This window comes from Oncorhynchus kisutch, linkage group LG9 (assembly GCF_002021735.2).
Source record: "Oncorhynchus kisutch isolate 150728-3 linkage group LG9, Okis_V2, whole genome shotgun sequence".
NCBI lineage: Eukaryota > Metazoa > Chordata > Actinopteri > Salmoniformes > Salmonidae > Oncorhynchus > Oncorhynchus kisutch.
Window position 1 is genome coordinate 626135 of NC_034182.2, and position 14178 is coordinate 640312.

At 41.4% G+C, this 14178-nt stretch overlaps 1 protein-coding gene and 1 long non-coding RNA gene across 2 annotated transcripts; both read right to left on the minus strand.

Annotated features, from left to right (window-relative positions):
- Nucleotides 1-268: 268 nt before the first annotated feature.
- Nucleotides 269-1551, minus strand: LOC116375212 (uncharacterized). Its single transcript, XR_004210941.1, has 3 exons — nucleotides 1417-1551; nucleotides 1126-1222; nucleotides 269-838 (listed from the first exon to the last, which is right to left on the minus strand). It is a non-coding gene; the product is annotated as an uncharacterized LOC116375212 (long non-coding RNA).
- Nucleotides 1552-1928: 377 nt separating this feature from the next.
- On the minus strand, nucleotides 1929-4672 carry pax4 (paired box 4). Its single transcript, XM_031832720.1, has 8 exons — nucleotides 4639-4672; nucleotides 4338-4468; nucleotides 3896-4111; nucleotides 3697-3787; nucleotides 3435-3581; nucleotides 3107-3189; nucleotides 2935-3007; nucleotides 1929-1933 (listed from the first exon to the last, which is right to left on the minus strand). Exons 1-8 carry the CDS (start codon nucleotides 4670-4672, stop codon nucleotides 1929-1931), a joined length of 780 nt encoding a protein of 259 aa, XP_031688580.1.
- Between the last annotated feature and the right edge of the window lie 9506 nt (nucleotides 4673-14178).

Sequence of the window (14178 nt, forward strand, 5' to 3'; positions counted from 1 at the left end):
AGCATCTTGCATCCAAAATAACTTTGCATTATGTGATCAAGATTAGCGATTCTGTGCCCACTCAAACTGATCCCCTCAAACAAGCTGATTAACTTGGCAGCGAGAGAAATAATGTATCCATAGGACTCTGTCTCCCTCTCCTGCCTAAAGATGGTAGTCTCTCAACTCTTCAGAGTTGATGATATGATACAATTCAGTGGGTATATCAACAATGGACTAATAACAACTATTACAAACTCGCTTTTTATTACTGAAAATACTTTTCAAAACAGAAAAGGTCATACATTTCACTGAGATATGTTGCAATAGCCTGTAGAAATGTAATTTTAAACACATTAGGTCACGATTGGAATGTCTCTGTACCCACTCTATTGCATACCCTGCCCAGTAGTAATCAGCAGAGCCTTAGAGGTGTGTGTGTGTGTGTGTGTGTGTGTATGAATGTTTGGCTCTGACATTCAGAGAAAAGTGTTTTGGAAAAGGGGAGAGACATTCTGTCATATAAGCGATGGACCACCAGTCCTCTCCCTGTGATGAGCCAATAGAATCCTTTCATCTGTTTGGTGATGAACAAATTGGAAATTTGACCCATCATCCCAATGATAGTTCAGTGAATGTCCCATCCTCTCAGTCTGATGAGCCAATGGGAAGACTGTCCTCACGTCTGTGTAATGATGAGCCAATGGGAAAATGAATCTCTCTGCATGGTGAGCCGATGGAGTCCTCTCGTCCTGGGGATGGACCAATGGGAACGTGTTGCTGCCTGAGTATTGAGATGCTGAGGATGGAAGCGGAATGGAGATGCCTCTATAGCCCAACACTTCTGTTCCTCCTATACCTGTAGGTGAGGTAGTGCATTCATTCACTCTACACATTGTGTTTTATAGGTACATCTCTGAAATGGTTAAAGCAGGGTTGGCCAATTATCCTGGAGCTCTGGTGAATGTGCAGGAGTTTGCTTCGGCCCTCCTGTAACACACCTGCTAAGTTCTCTTTAAGAAACGGAGTAGTTGACTTGTGGAGTTGGCTGAGTTAGGGCAGGACTGGAGCATAAACCTGCATGGTAAGTGGGTCTCCAGAAGAAGGGCTTCTTATAAAAAACAAACATAATAAACGCTTAATCACCTCTCTCTATTGTAGTAGCTGGACCATATCTCTGGGAGATTTCTGAGCATGAAGTGTCAAACTGTACTCCCAAACTCTCCCTCTGACCCCAGTGAGTCTAAACACAGTTGAAATGACACCACAAACAAGATAAACATAACATTTAGTTAGTCAGCTGGTAACTTGCTACAAGGTTATTAACACTTAACTACACATGAATTGTTTTTAATTGTAGCGGTATATACTCAATTTGCATAACAATATGGTGTTAAAAATGCTGTATATTTCAGGGGGCTTAGCTTGTTTATGTACCTGTTGAGTCATTGAGTTGGTTGTTGTCATTGAATTCAGTGAAGGGAAATCTTTGTTCTTTTGGTTGATCAGCAATGAAGCTTTAGAAAGAAAAGTGAACTGTTATTCTCTCTCTCAAACTGCTATAGACCACCAACTGCTATAGACCACCAACTGCTATAGACCACCAACTGCTATAGAACACCAACTGCTATAGAACACCAACTGCTATAGACCACCAACTGCTATAGACCACCAACTGCTATAGACCACCAACTGCTATAGAACACCAACTGCTATAGACCAGCAACTGCTATAGACCACCAACTGCTATAGACCACCAACTGCTATAGACCACCAACTGCTAACAGTCAGTATCTGGATAACGTGTGAAATGTTTGATCATGTATGTGATACCAACAGAGGTACATTTTCTGAGTTGATTTAAATATTGACTGGCTTTCATCACGTTGCCCACTCAAGAAAAAGCTTCAAACTGCAACCAGTGCCTGCAACCTGGTTCCAGTTATCAGTTATCCTACCATGGTAGTTACAAACAGCACAGGAATGAAGTCAGCAACATGTATTGATCACATCTTTACTAATGCAGCAGAAATGTGCTTTTATAGCTCTATCCAAATCCATTGTATGTAGTGATCACAATGTAGTAGCCATATCACCGTTCTGAAGGCTGGGCCTAATATACTTTGAGAGGTCATACAAGAGGTGTTGTAGTGATTCCTCTGTTGTTGATTTGAAGAATATTTGTTTGTCTGTGGTGTGGAATTATTTTACCTTTATTTAACTAGGCAAGTCAGCCATTATTTTCAATGATGGCTTAGGAACAGTGGGTTAACTGCCTTGTTCAGGGGCAGAACAACAGATTTTGTCAGCTCAGGGATTCAAATTTACAACCTTTCGGTTACTAGTCCAACGCTCTAACCACTAGTCTACCTGCTACCCCAGTGTAATGCCAGTGTATTGAGGAGCAACCAGACGCTGCACTTGACACATTTATGAAATAGATTTTTCCAGTTACTAATAAGCATGGACCCATTAAGAAAGTGACTGTAAAAACGGTTAAATCCCTGTGGATTGATGAATTGAAACATTTGATGGTTTAGAGAGATGAGGCAAAAGGAATGGCAAATACGTCTGGCTGCACAACCAATTGGCAAACGTGGAACTCGATTCCACATCAGGTAACAGATGCAAGCAGAAGAATCTGTTTGTTTTTTTAACAGATAAAAATACACCTTAAGGAACAGCGGGGACTGTGAAGAGACACACACACACACATGATAAGACACGCACTCTACACACACATACACATGGATTTTGTACTGTAGAGATGTGATTGTAGAGTAGTATCTGAGGGAACACACTTAATGTGTTGTGAAAAGTGCTATTAAATATAATGTAATGTAATATTTTAAATAGTTTTTAACTGCCTTAATGTTGCTGGACCCCAAGAAGAGTAGCTGTTGCCTTGGCAGCAGCAAATGGGGATCCATAATAAACAAAAATACACACACTCACTATGTGCTCCGTGGACACTGCTCTTATACGTGGCTTCCCTCCTCCATTTTGCTCTTCTGTTTGAGAACCACACCTTCAAAGGGGAATGGCAATTATAACAGATGTAGCTCACTATTACAGGTACATTTACAGGAAATGACATAGGTTGTATGCATAGTTTGTGTCGTGTAACCTTGATGGTGTCCTCTGGAAGTTGTATCTCAGATGCCAGTTTTTCCCTGGTGAACATGTCTGCATAGTGGCTCTGTGTGAATTCTGCTCCGTTTGGGAGGAAGAAATAGAATGAGAGAGCACTTAAAGCTTGAAAGGATAACAACTTGTCCAACTGTTCTAAAACAAGCCTAGTTGAAATAGGAATACATCCAATCAAACTAAGTCGTTTAAGCCTAATCATTAATGTATCCACTCCACATAAACACACAGCCTAAATGTACATAAACAGTTGTCGAAGTAAAAGTAGGACATTGTTCTGCCTAAAGTACACTACTGTACAGGCCTACCTTGCTCTAACACTCTGCACTGCCCCAGGGTGAAGGTGGTGCGGTTGCGATGCGGGGGCCGGGGAGGCTGGAGCTCGTTCACCTCAACTGTCTCCATCTCCTCCCTCTCCTTCACTACTGACTGCGTTGGGGTCTCCACTAGAAGACCTGGAATGCATACAAGTATGCATACAATATGGCTATGTTTTTCAAATTGCGCACAGTGTATGTGGCATACATGTGTGTATTTCTCCCAGATCCAAATGTACGATGTGTAGCCTACCTGGGTATCTGGGGTGGTGCGCAGAAATCTCCACACTCAACATCGCAGAGTCGAGTTGAATTTTCCTGAGAATTCGGTTTACAGAGGATACCTTTTCACAAGGAGAAAATAATGCTTAAATTAATCGAAAAATATAGTTATTTCCCTCACAGTTGTTCACACTTTGTATCATTCTGGTGTAGCTTGTGATCTCACTTACACTGGGAACTTTGGCCGATTTACAGATTCTTTCGGCCGCGAGCTTCTTTCTGATTTCCCAGGCGAATATTGTTGGGTTTTTCGTCTTGCATTCGATTATTTTCGAGATGACTTCGGGGGTGAGGAGTCGAGGTCTACTACCTCCGGTCGCCATCGGGTCCAGGAGGCCGGTTTTGTGGTACCTGCTCAAAATCTTGCTGACGCAGCCATTTGACACCTGCCAGCGCGGAGTGCACATTTGGGTTTTCATGAATTGACGCACGATTTATATCCACCATCAGAGCACAATAACAGAAGTACTACTAGATCATTGAAAGCACAGCATTTAACAACTATTTAACGTATTAAGTTAAATTAATAATAAAATAAATGATGCTTTTCATGTATCGAATAATATCGAATAGGGCGCAAACACGAGCTCTTATAAGCCTGCTGATACGCACCTGCAGAATTCTGGAGATCTCGCATGGGCGCACACCTTCCGATGCCAGTTCGATCATCTTCCTCCTTTTATATGCTGGAAGCGGCCTCCCGTTCAGAAACACCCCACCAAGCTGATTGACACACCCGCTCCCTTAGAATAGAACAGAATAAAATAGCTTTTATAAGATTTAAACCTTTTTTAGCGCTTTATGCATCAACATTTCTTTGCATATTGTTGGAAAAAATGTCTCCACTCAATTCAATGACATAAGTAATCTAATAACACATTATAATTAGTCCTTCGTTTGAATATAGACCTACCTTCGTTTGACAGGTCCACATTCGTTCCACACATGTCAATTGGTTCTTCAGAGCCGTATCAAATGAAACAACAAGATAATTCCTGTATAATATACAGCGCTGATGTTCCTTTGATAAACAAGATAATAAACTGTTATATGAGGAACTTCATCCCCAAAATGCACTGACCTGATTGTAAAGTGCATAAAACACCTCACCTGTAAAATGTGAATATTCGGAGTCTGAGGGGATGCCAATTCACACCTGTCTGTTGCACAGGTCGCCACTGACAGGAATCACGCGCGACTTCACAAATATATACCCTATCAGCCTTTTCTAGATGACGTAGTGGTCTGATAGGAGAAATGTCAATATTGCATGTAGGCCTACTGTACCTGACTCTCATGTAACCCAGTCTATTCAGACTCGATTGTCTGGAAGTCAAGCTGCGAACCACAATATATAACCCCACACATTATAGGATATAAATATGGATGACCCTTATAAAGTGCCAATGTAAAATTTGTTATCAACGTTGTGGTCAAAATCTTTGCCCCAAGATTTTTGTAAAAAAAAAAGTTTATTATGGGTTAACTAGACCTATTAAAACAGCTTTTGCAATTGTGAACTTGAAGCAGAAGAATGCAAAGCCATGTAATAAACTGTAGGGCCAACAGGGGACATTTTTTATCTCACATGCAGTGTTTTTACAGTGGACTAAAGGCTTCCATCTAAACGGGTTTCAAGGCTAGTCCGTTAGGCTATTCAATTTTTGATAACTATTTGGTAAGGTACATAATATAATGGAATAGGAAGCTCGCATCCACTGCTCTCTCTAGATGATGTGTATATTACAGTACTGTATGTATCCTGAAGATGGACCATATGCTGTGTCAAGAACAATCTCCCTGTTTTCTGTTGGGCTACTGAAGATACTCTTTTTGGACTTTCAAAAACGAATTTCACACATGACACCAAAGGTAAATTAATTCAATTCACTGTATTCCACCTCCAAGCGACACGTCTCGGGTCACGTGACTTGAGCATCCTTTCCCAAATCAGTGTTTAAGATTAGTCCGATCGAGTCTCCTTTTTTTAAAGCTAACATTTGAAAATCTGTCCCGATGTCGACTGCCATATGGTTAAAGTGCTTCTGATAAATCATAAATCCATCATCCAGACTCTTTTATTACATTTTCTTTCAAGCATGAACAAATAGTCGGATAGGGCGAATGTGGGGGGACCAATTGGGACTTTCATTTAGAAAAAAAGGACGGGGAAAACCGTCGCAGATGTCTCTTGACCAGCCAGCAGATAAAATGTGCTGTAAACGTTTCAAAGAAAATATTTGACAAGCAAATATTAGCAAATGTGAAACCACACAAGGCTCGTCTTTTGGTCCTGTTTAATGACTAATTGGGCATCATTAGCTGGGTCCACACAGATCGAAGTGCCACTGAAATAAAGGGTGGATTTTAAAATGCCATATGGTCCAAATTATATATTAACCCACGAGTTAGCGCACGGTTATAGTTTGTGTAGAGGACGCATTGTATATAGCTGATAAACAACTCTGGACACCAGGGTATCCTTGCCAACAGACAGAGAAGACAAATAACATATTTATTTATTACGGCACAGAGTTCATGCCCCGATTGATTTTGAGTACTTTATTGCATATTTTGTGTGTACAACCCAAGGTTAATAAAACAGTCACGCTGCGGGCACGGAAATGGTTAAACATTCTTGTGTGCGTAAATGTTCGCAGGGCTCACCATTTCGGCCTAAGGAAGAATTCTAAACATAGATTGACCATATCTCAATGACACACAACATTCTATTTGGTTCTATCGACGTGAATTTGTGCTTTCTTGTGTCCCTAGGTGCAGAGAAACATGAACATTTTACCCGCGTAAAAGGGTACCATAAACCTATCCAAAGCGCACAGAGCTCCCTCATGCGTCTCAACGTGGGGTCATATAGCCTTCATTCTAGCGCATTTCTACACACTGAAGTATGACAAGAATCAATTTACCCTCACTTGGAAGGACTGTTAAAATTGAATATGCAATTCGATAAATATTAGCACAAAAGCACATTTAATGGTTTCCATGGTAGCCAACAGGCAGCGTTGAGCCCCAAATAATGCTTATAGAAGTAGCCTATAATCTGTGTGAACAAAACTGTGCGTCTGAGACCACATCATTGTATAGTTCAAATGCCAGTATGACTGAATCATTTGATCTGATTTGTGTACCCTACATTTGCTATATAACATATTTGACCCTATATATTCTATATATTGCTGATGTATTATGAAGTTATTGTAAATCTTTGTTTGTAATATTATACTTGTTTTACTGTATGCTTCTCTGTAGCCTACAGACAACCAATTTGGGATGGAGAGGGCAGGCAACATGAGTTTGCTTGTGGATGGTTTTGTGAAATGATTAGCAAAATAAAAATAAAACAACTTGTAAATGTGTTCCTTGTCAAAGTCAATTAAAAACGATTTCAAATTCCCGAGATAAAGGACCAGGCATCGAAATGGGTTTATAATATTTATTAAGGAAATTGAATGGATGTGAGAATGGACGGGACGAAGCCAAGGGCTGCTGGTGAAGGATCCAGGGGATGGATTCTGTAGAGATTGGCTTGGTGTCTCAGGTAGACATCATCATCAGGCCGTGGTAGATAGGCTGCTGGTAGAGGATCCAGGGGATGGACTCTGTAGAGATTGGCTTGGAGTCTCAGGTAGACATCATCATCAGGCCATGGTAGATAGGCTGCTGGTGAAGGATCCAGGGGATGGACTCTGTAGAGATTGGCTTGGAGTCTCAGGTAGACATCATCATCAGGCCGTGGTAGATAGGCTGCTGGTGAAGGATCCAGGGGATGGACTCTGTAGAGATTGGCTTGGAGTCTCAGGTAGACATCATCATCAGGCCGTGGTAGATAGGCTGCTGTGGTGCTGTCAATCCCCCCAGGATATCTTTGGAAGAACGTCAGAGATCCTATATAGAAGGTGGAGAAGGTGAGGGATGCAACACTTGATAAGGCTAGTAAGGCAATGTGGTGCAACAGACATGCACTGCAGAACAGAGGCAGAATGTTAGTTTGGTCAGGTTTAAAGGGAAACTTCACAATTTTTCAACTTCATATTCATCATTTCTAGCATCACACCAACATCAACGTGTGAAAATTGTGCGTTTCTATGTTTTGTAGAGGAAGATAAGTGTTTCCAAATACATCATCAATGTGCATCATGTGATTTTGACCATTGTTAGTAGATATTGCCTACCTACTGTCTACTAATCGGTTGATTCTGTCACTGGAAACACTTATCTTTATCTTTCTTTTCTACAAAACATAGAAACCTGCCATTTTGACATATGCTGATGTTGCAGTGTTGCAAACAGGCGTGGAGGCTGATTGTCAACGAGTAGAAGCTGGTGCTTGTTGAGTTGCAAGGAGGCTGCGTTCAAGGCTAGTTAATAAAGTAGTTGCGTTCCAAGGAGGCTGCGTTCAAGGCTAGTTAATAAAGTAGTTGCGTTACAAGGAGGCTGCGTTCAAGGCTAGTTAATAAAGTAGTTGCGTTCCAAGGAGGCTGCGTTCAAGGCTAGTTAAAGTAGTTGCGTTACAAGGAGGCTGCGTTCAAGGCTAGTTAATAAAGTAGTTGTGTTACAAGGAGGCTGCGTTCAAGGCTAGTTAATAAAGTAGTTGCGTTACAAGGAGGCTGCGTTCAAGGCTAGTTAATAAAGTAGTTGCGTTCCAAGGAGGCTGCATTCAAGGCTAGTTAATAAAGTAGTTGCGTTACAAGGAGGCTGCGTTCAAGGCTAGTTGAAGTAGTTGCGTTCCAAGGAGGCTGCGTTCAAGGCTAGTTAAAGTAGTTGCGTTCAAGTCTGGTCCTCTTTCCTGAATTCTTGTTCATTCTTAACACCACTAAATGTATGAACATGGTATGAATCTGGATTGCTACAATGGCACCCAAGTTGTTATAATAGTAGAAGCACACACTCTTCATGCCACACATAAGCTTGAACTTTCCACATAATATTCATATCCTCACTTCAGGCACAAAGGTATTTCCTCCATCATATTCAAACAGTCAATTATATCTTACACTAAACTAATATGTCCGAAAAATGTTTTGAACCAACATTGCATTGCATTCACATCATCGACAGACGCAAGCTGTTAACAGGGACGTAACCAAATTTGTGCACAAAATTTGAGCGAAAAAGGCTTTTGTGCGTATTGAAAATGTCTGGGATTTTTTATTTCATCTCATGAAACCAACACTTTACATGTTGCATTTATATTTTTATTCAATGTAGTATATGTTTGTGTGCCAGATATCACCTATCCTAACTGCCATTGGTAATAGAACAGGGACTGTGTGTATTTCTTCACAGATGCATGAGATGCAGAGAGACCTGACACTCAACACACCCACATGTCCTGTAATAACAACACCATTTTCAGTCAGTGTGTCACTAATAAGCTCTGCCTCAACTCTGCCTATTTCTACAGTTTGACTGGAGATGCTTTTGCCAGACGGCATCCTCCGTCGTTTGGTGGGGAGACCATATTTGGGTAGGTTTATTCTGACCTGTTCAAACTTCAACATAGTACCTGTTTGTGTGTCAGATATTACCTATCCTAACTGCCATTGGTAATAGAACAGTGACTGTGTATGTGTTCACAGAAACATGTATGGAGCCAACAGATGGAGACTTGCAAGATGATGAAGTCCAGAATGACAGACGGAATTAATACTGATTAATCTGAATGGAGAGAGACCTGGTACTCGGTATTAACATTTTACTAGACACAACTTTTACTTGTATGGTCTGTTTTTATTATTGAATTGAATGGTATCAGTCAAAATGGGGAGCGAGAAACCCTGTGTATTCTGCACCAGGATCAGGGAATTCCTGTTGTATATGAGACACCACACAGGAAGGTATGACCACTCTGACATGTTTGCCAAGGTAGCCCCATTTACTACCAGACAAAATTGCGATAAGCACAGTATCTGTATCAGCAGGGAATGACAATGAAAGATGAAAGGTGCACATTGTTATGTTAAGGGTTGTTTATTCTACATGGACCTGTTACTACATTTGTGTAACGAATGTCGTCAGAAGGAGACCAAGGTGCAGCGTGGTAAGCGTACATTTCCTTTTAATTTTCAATGTACACCAAAAACAATAAACAATACAACGACCGAACAGCTTCGTCGTGCAAACAACATGCACATGAACAAAGACAAGATCCCACACAGAAGGAGGGAAAAAGGGCTACCTAAGTATGATCCCCAATCAGAGACAACGATAGACAGCTGCCTCTGATTGGGAACCACACTCGAGATCCCCTTTAGAATAGGTCAACTTGGCCACTAGAGGGATATTTTAAACATTTTCACTTTTCCTTTCGTTCCAGTTGGTATGTCACAAGGGTAGTGTGCCAATATTGCATGATGTATGCTTGACAGGATACTAGCTACTAACGTTAGACAAAATTCAAAACACACTTTTTCGCATACAGTATATGAGAAAATCCCACGTTTTTGCTTATCAGTTTTACACACATCAATGTGCATTTACGGAAACATAGATAAAGGAGGTCTATACAACATTTAAGTTTATCATACAGCGTAAAATAAACCTTGTGGTCAATAGCTGTCATGAACCTCTATTGGTATTGTACTACTCCGTTGGTTAATTAGGAATCCACAGGGTACACTAACCATGGGTTTGAGTCTCCCTTGTTTCAAGCTTCTTTGTTAAGGAAAAAAGTGGAAGAAGTCGGTGTCCCAGGGCTCCAAATGCGGTACATCCGGCCCTGTGCTTGACGGCAATTTGACAACAAAAAAGATTATTGCTCTTATCCATAATAATCTCATCATGTAGTAGGCTATACCCACACTGTATCTGCTAGAGCAATTGTTCCCAAACGTTTTATAGTCCCATACCCCTTCAAACATTCAACCTCCAGCTGCAGGGTCAGCGCACTCTCAAATGTTGTTTTTTGCCATCATTGTAAGCCTGCAACACACACACTATAGGATGCATTTATTAAACATAAGAATGAGTGTTAGTTTTTGTCACAACCTGGCTCGTAGGAAGTGACAAAGAGTTCTTATAGGATCAGGGCACAAATAATAATATAATAATCAATAATTTTGCTCTTTATTTAACTATCTTACATATAAAACCTTATTTGTTCAGCGAAAATTGTTCGGGCGGCGTTCGATGGTCGACGTCACCGGCTTTCTAGCCATCACCGCTCCATTTTTCATGTGTCCATTTGTTTTGTCTTGTTGCCTGCACACCTGGTTTTCATTCCCCAATCAATCTACATGGATTTCTTCCTCTGTTCCCCATCATGTCTTTGTGTCAGATTGTTTGTGTTACGTGTGTATTGTTGACGCACCAGATTGGCTTGTTTTTCCCGTGTTATTTTTCACGAAGATGTTTATTGTTAAGCATAATTCTTGTGACTGTTTTGCGCGTTTTGCACTTTTGCCTTAATAAAGTGTGCGCGTGTTCACAAATCTCTGCTCTCCTGCACCTGACTTCGCTACCAGTACGCACACATCTGACAATAACTCACCACAGGTTAATGAGAAGGGAGTGCTTGAAAGGACTCTGCAATGTTGAGTTGTATTGGAGAGAGTCTCCGTCTTAAATAATTTTCCAAACACAATCTGTGTCTGTATTTAGTTTTCATGCTAGTGAGGGCCGGGAATCCACTCTCACATAGGTAAGGTGGTTGCAAAGGGCATCAGTGTCTTAACAGCTTGATTTGCCAAGGCAGGATACTGAGCGCAGCCCTATCCAGAAATCTGCCAGTGGCTTCTGATTAAATTACATTTTCACAGAACCGCTTGTTGCAATTTTAATGAGTCTCTCTTGTTCAGATATCGTTAAGTGGACTGGAGGCAGGGCATGAAAGGGATAACGAACCCAGTTGTTTGTGTCATCCGTTTCAGGAAAGTACCTGCATAATTACGCACCCAACTCAGGTGGTTCACTATATCACATTTGACATTGTCCGTAAGCTTGAGTTAATTTGCACACAAAAAAATCATACAATGATGGAAAGACCTGTGTGTTGTCCTTGTTAATGCAGACAGAGAAGAGCTTCAATGTCTTAATCATAGCCTCAATGTTGTCCCACACATTGAATATAGTTATATAGAGTCCCTGTAATCCTAGATTCAGATCGTGCATGCGTCAGACAAGTGAAAATGATGGTCAGTATAGAAAACTTTAAGCTCGTCTCACAATTAAAAAAAAACGTGTCAATACTTTTCCCCTTGATAACCAGCGCACTTCTGTATTTTGTAAAAGCGTTACATGGTCGCTGCCCATATCATTGCATAGTGCAGAAAATACACAAGATTTCAGGGGCCTTGCTTTAACAAAGTTAACTGTTTTCACTGCAGTGTCCAAAACTTATTTCAAGCTGTCAGGCATTCCTTTGGCAGCAAGAGCCTCTCGGTGGATGCTGCAGTGTACCCAAGTGGCGTCAGGAGCAACTGCTTGCATGCGCGTTACCACTCCACTGTCTCCCTGTCATGGCTTTTGCGCCACCAGTACAGATACCAACACATCTTGACCACCTTGACCACATCTTGACCATCTTGACCAAGTCCATTTGATGTCACAAAGCTGTCCAATACTTAAAAAATGTCCTATCCTGTTGTCCTGGTTTCCAGTGGTTTGCAGAAGAGGATGTCTTCCTCAATTGACCCCCCATAAACGTAAAGGACATATACCAGGAGCTGTGCCAGGCCCTCCACGTCTGTTGACTCATCCAGATGTAAAGCATAGAATTCCCTGTCTTGTATGTGAAGCAGTAATGGTTTCAAAATATCTCCTGCCATGTCACTGTCACATTGTCTGTATAGTTATTTTGACATTTTCCCCCAGCATTGTCCCAGCCATATCCGCAGCAGCAGGTTGAATTAAGTCCTCCACAATAGTATGGGGCGGACCTGTCCTAGCCACTCGGTAGCTCACCATATAAGACAATTCTAGACCCTTCTTATTAATGGTATCTGTTGGTTTTATACATGTCTTACTATTCTTAATTCTCGCTCAAAAAACTCCTGTGGCTAATTTTTCAAATTGGCATGTTGGTTTCTAAATGTCTGCGCAAGAGTGAAGGTTTCATTGAGTTGTGAGATAGTACTTTTGCACATATAACACACTGTAGCTGAGGAAAGGCACTACCACCCTATATAAGTGCACCCCAAATCAATGTAGTTCTCATTATAATTGAGTCTCTTCGAATGTCCAACGTCCCTGTCTATTGTTCGGTGCTTTCCCGGGTAAGGGGGCAGTAGCTCTTCGGCTGCATCAGATTCACAACTGTCAGTGTCCATGTGTAACAGTATAACTTTAGACCGTCCCCTCGCCCATACCCGGGCGCGAACCAGGGACCCTCTGCACATATCAACAATGAAGCATCGTTACCCATCGCTCCACAAAAGCCACAGCCCTTGCAGAGCAAGGGGAACTACTACTTCAAGGTCTCAGAGCAAGTGATGTCACTGATTGAAACGCTATTTAGTGCGCACCGCTAACTAAGCTAGCCGTTTCACATCCGTTACACATGCTAGCTTGGCTAACAAACAAATGCAGAATTACTGATGCTAGCATTGAATGTGAGACTTGTGTCATCGACGGGTGCAGGTGTAGTACTGCTGGTTGTAGCAGTACTACCAGTAGAGCTGGAATGTGTCTCAATGGACACGGGCCTTACTAAGTTGACTGTTTGAAATGTGAATCACATTTTTATTTGGCATATCCCGACGGCATTGCGCATACCCCTGGGATACTGAGCTAGAGCATACGTGCCAAGACCAGAGTGGGCACATTTGCTATTTAACCTGATTTTTGTCATGATAAAACCATCAGTAGAGTTTAAAAAAATGGGAAACCCATTTAAATGTGATGTTTTATTCAGTACTGTCACCTGTGCTCCCCCTCCAGCCTCTAGGTCACCAGGCTGCTCTTTATGCCGCACACCTGTCACCATCATTACACACACCTGCACGTCATCAGACTCACCTGGACTCCATCACTTCCCTGAAAATTTGTCGTCAATTGGAATAAAACCTAGCTATTGTAGACTATAACCTACCCGCACAGTCTACCCACACTGTATCTGCAAGCTGTTGGCTAGACAACATGTGCCAAGACCAGAGTAAGCTCATTTGCTATTTAATGTCAGTGACACTACATCATCACACCCTGATTTTTATCTGCAACAAGTTAATTTGGTGAAAACACACCAATGGTGGGAAAATGTGCAGATTTTGTTTGTGCAGATTTTTTGAAAATTCATGTGAAAATCTGTCACATGTATGTAAACCAGTGGCGGTATGTTCCCGGGTTTTTTTCATGGGCTTGGCCTTATTTCTATTACAGCATGTTGGATGACTGTCATTCATATTCCATTCACCCAGTTCAATGTAACAGTGATAGGTCTAGGCTACTACATGATACTTGAATTTTCCCTTTATGTGTCATGAGGTTGCTACAACCT

Bases quoted from the DNA above. Each gene is read 5' to 3' on its own strand.
- pax4 (XM_031832720.1), bottom strand. From the start codon at position 4,672: ATGTGTGGAACGAATGTGGACCTGTCAAACGAAG. The intron at 4,469-4,638 runs GTAGGTCTATAT...TTCTATTCTAAG, and splicing joins TGTGGACCTGTCAAACGAAG to GGAGCGGGTGTGTCAATCAG. The intron at 4,112-4,337 runs GTGCGTATCAGC...CCGCGCTGGCAG, and splicing joins AGATCTCCAGAATTCTGCAG to GTGTCAAATGGCTGCGTCAG.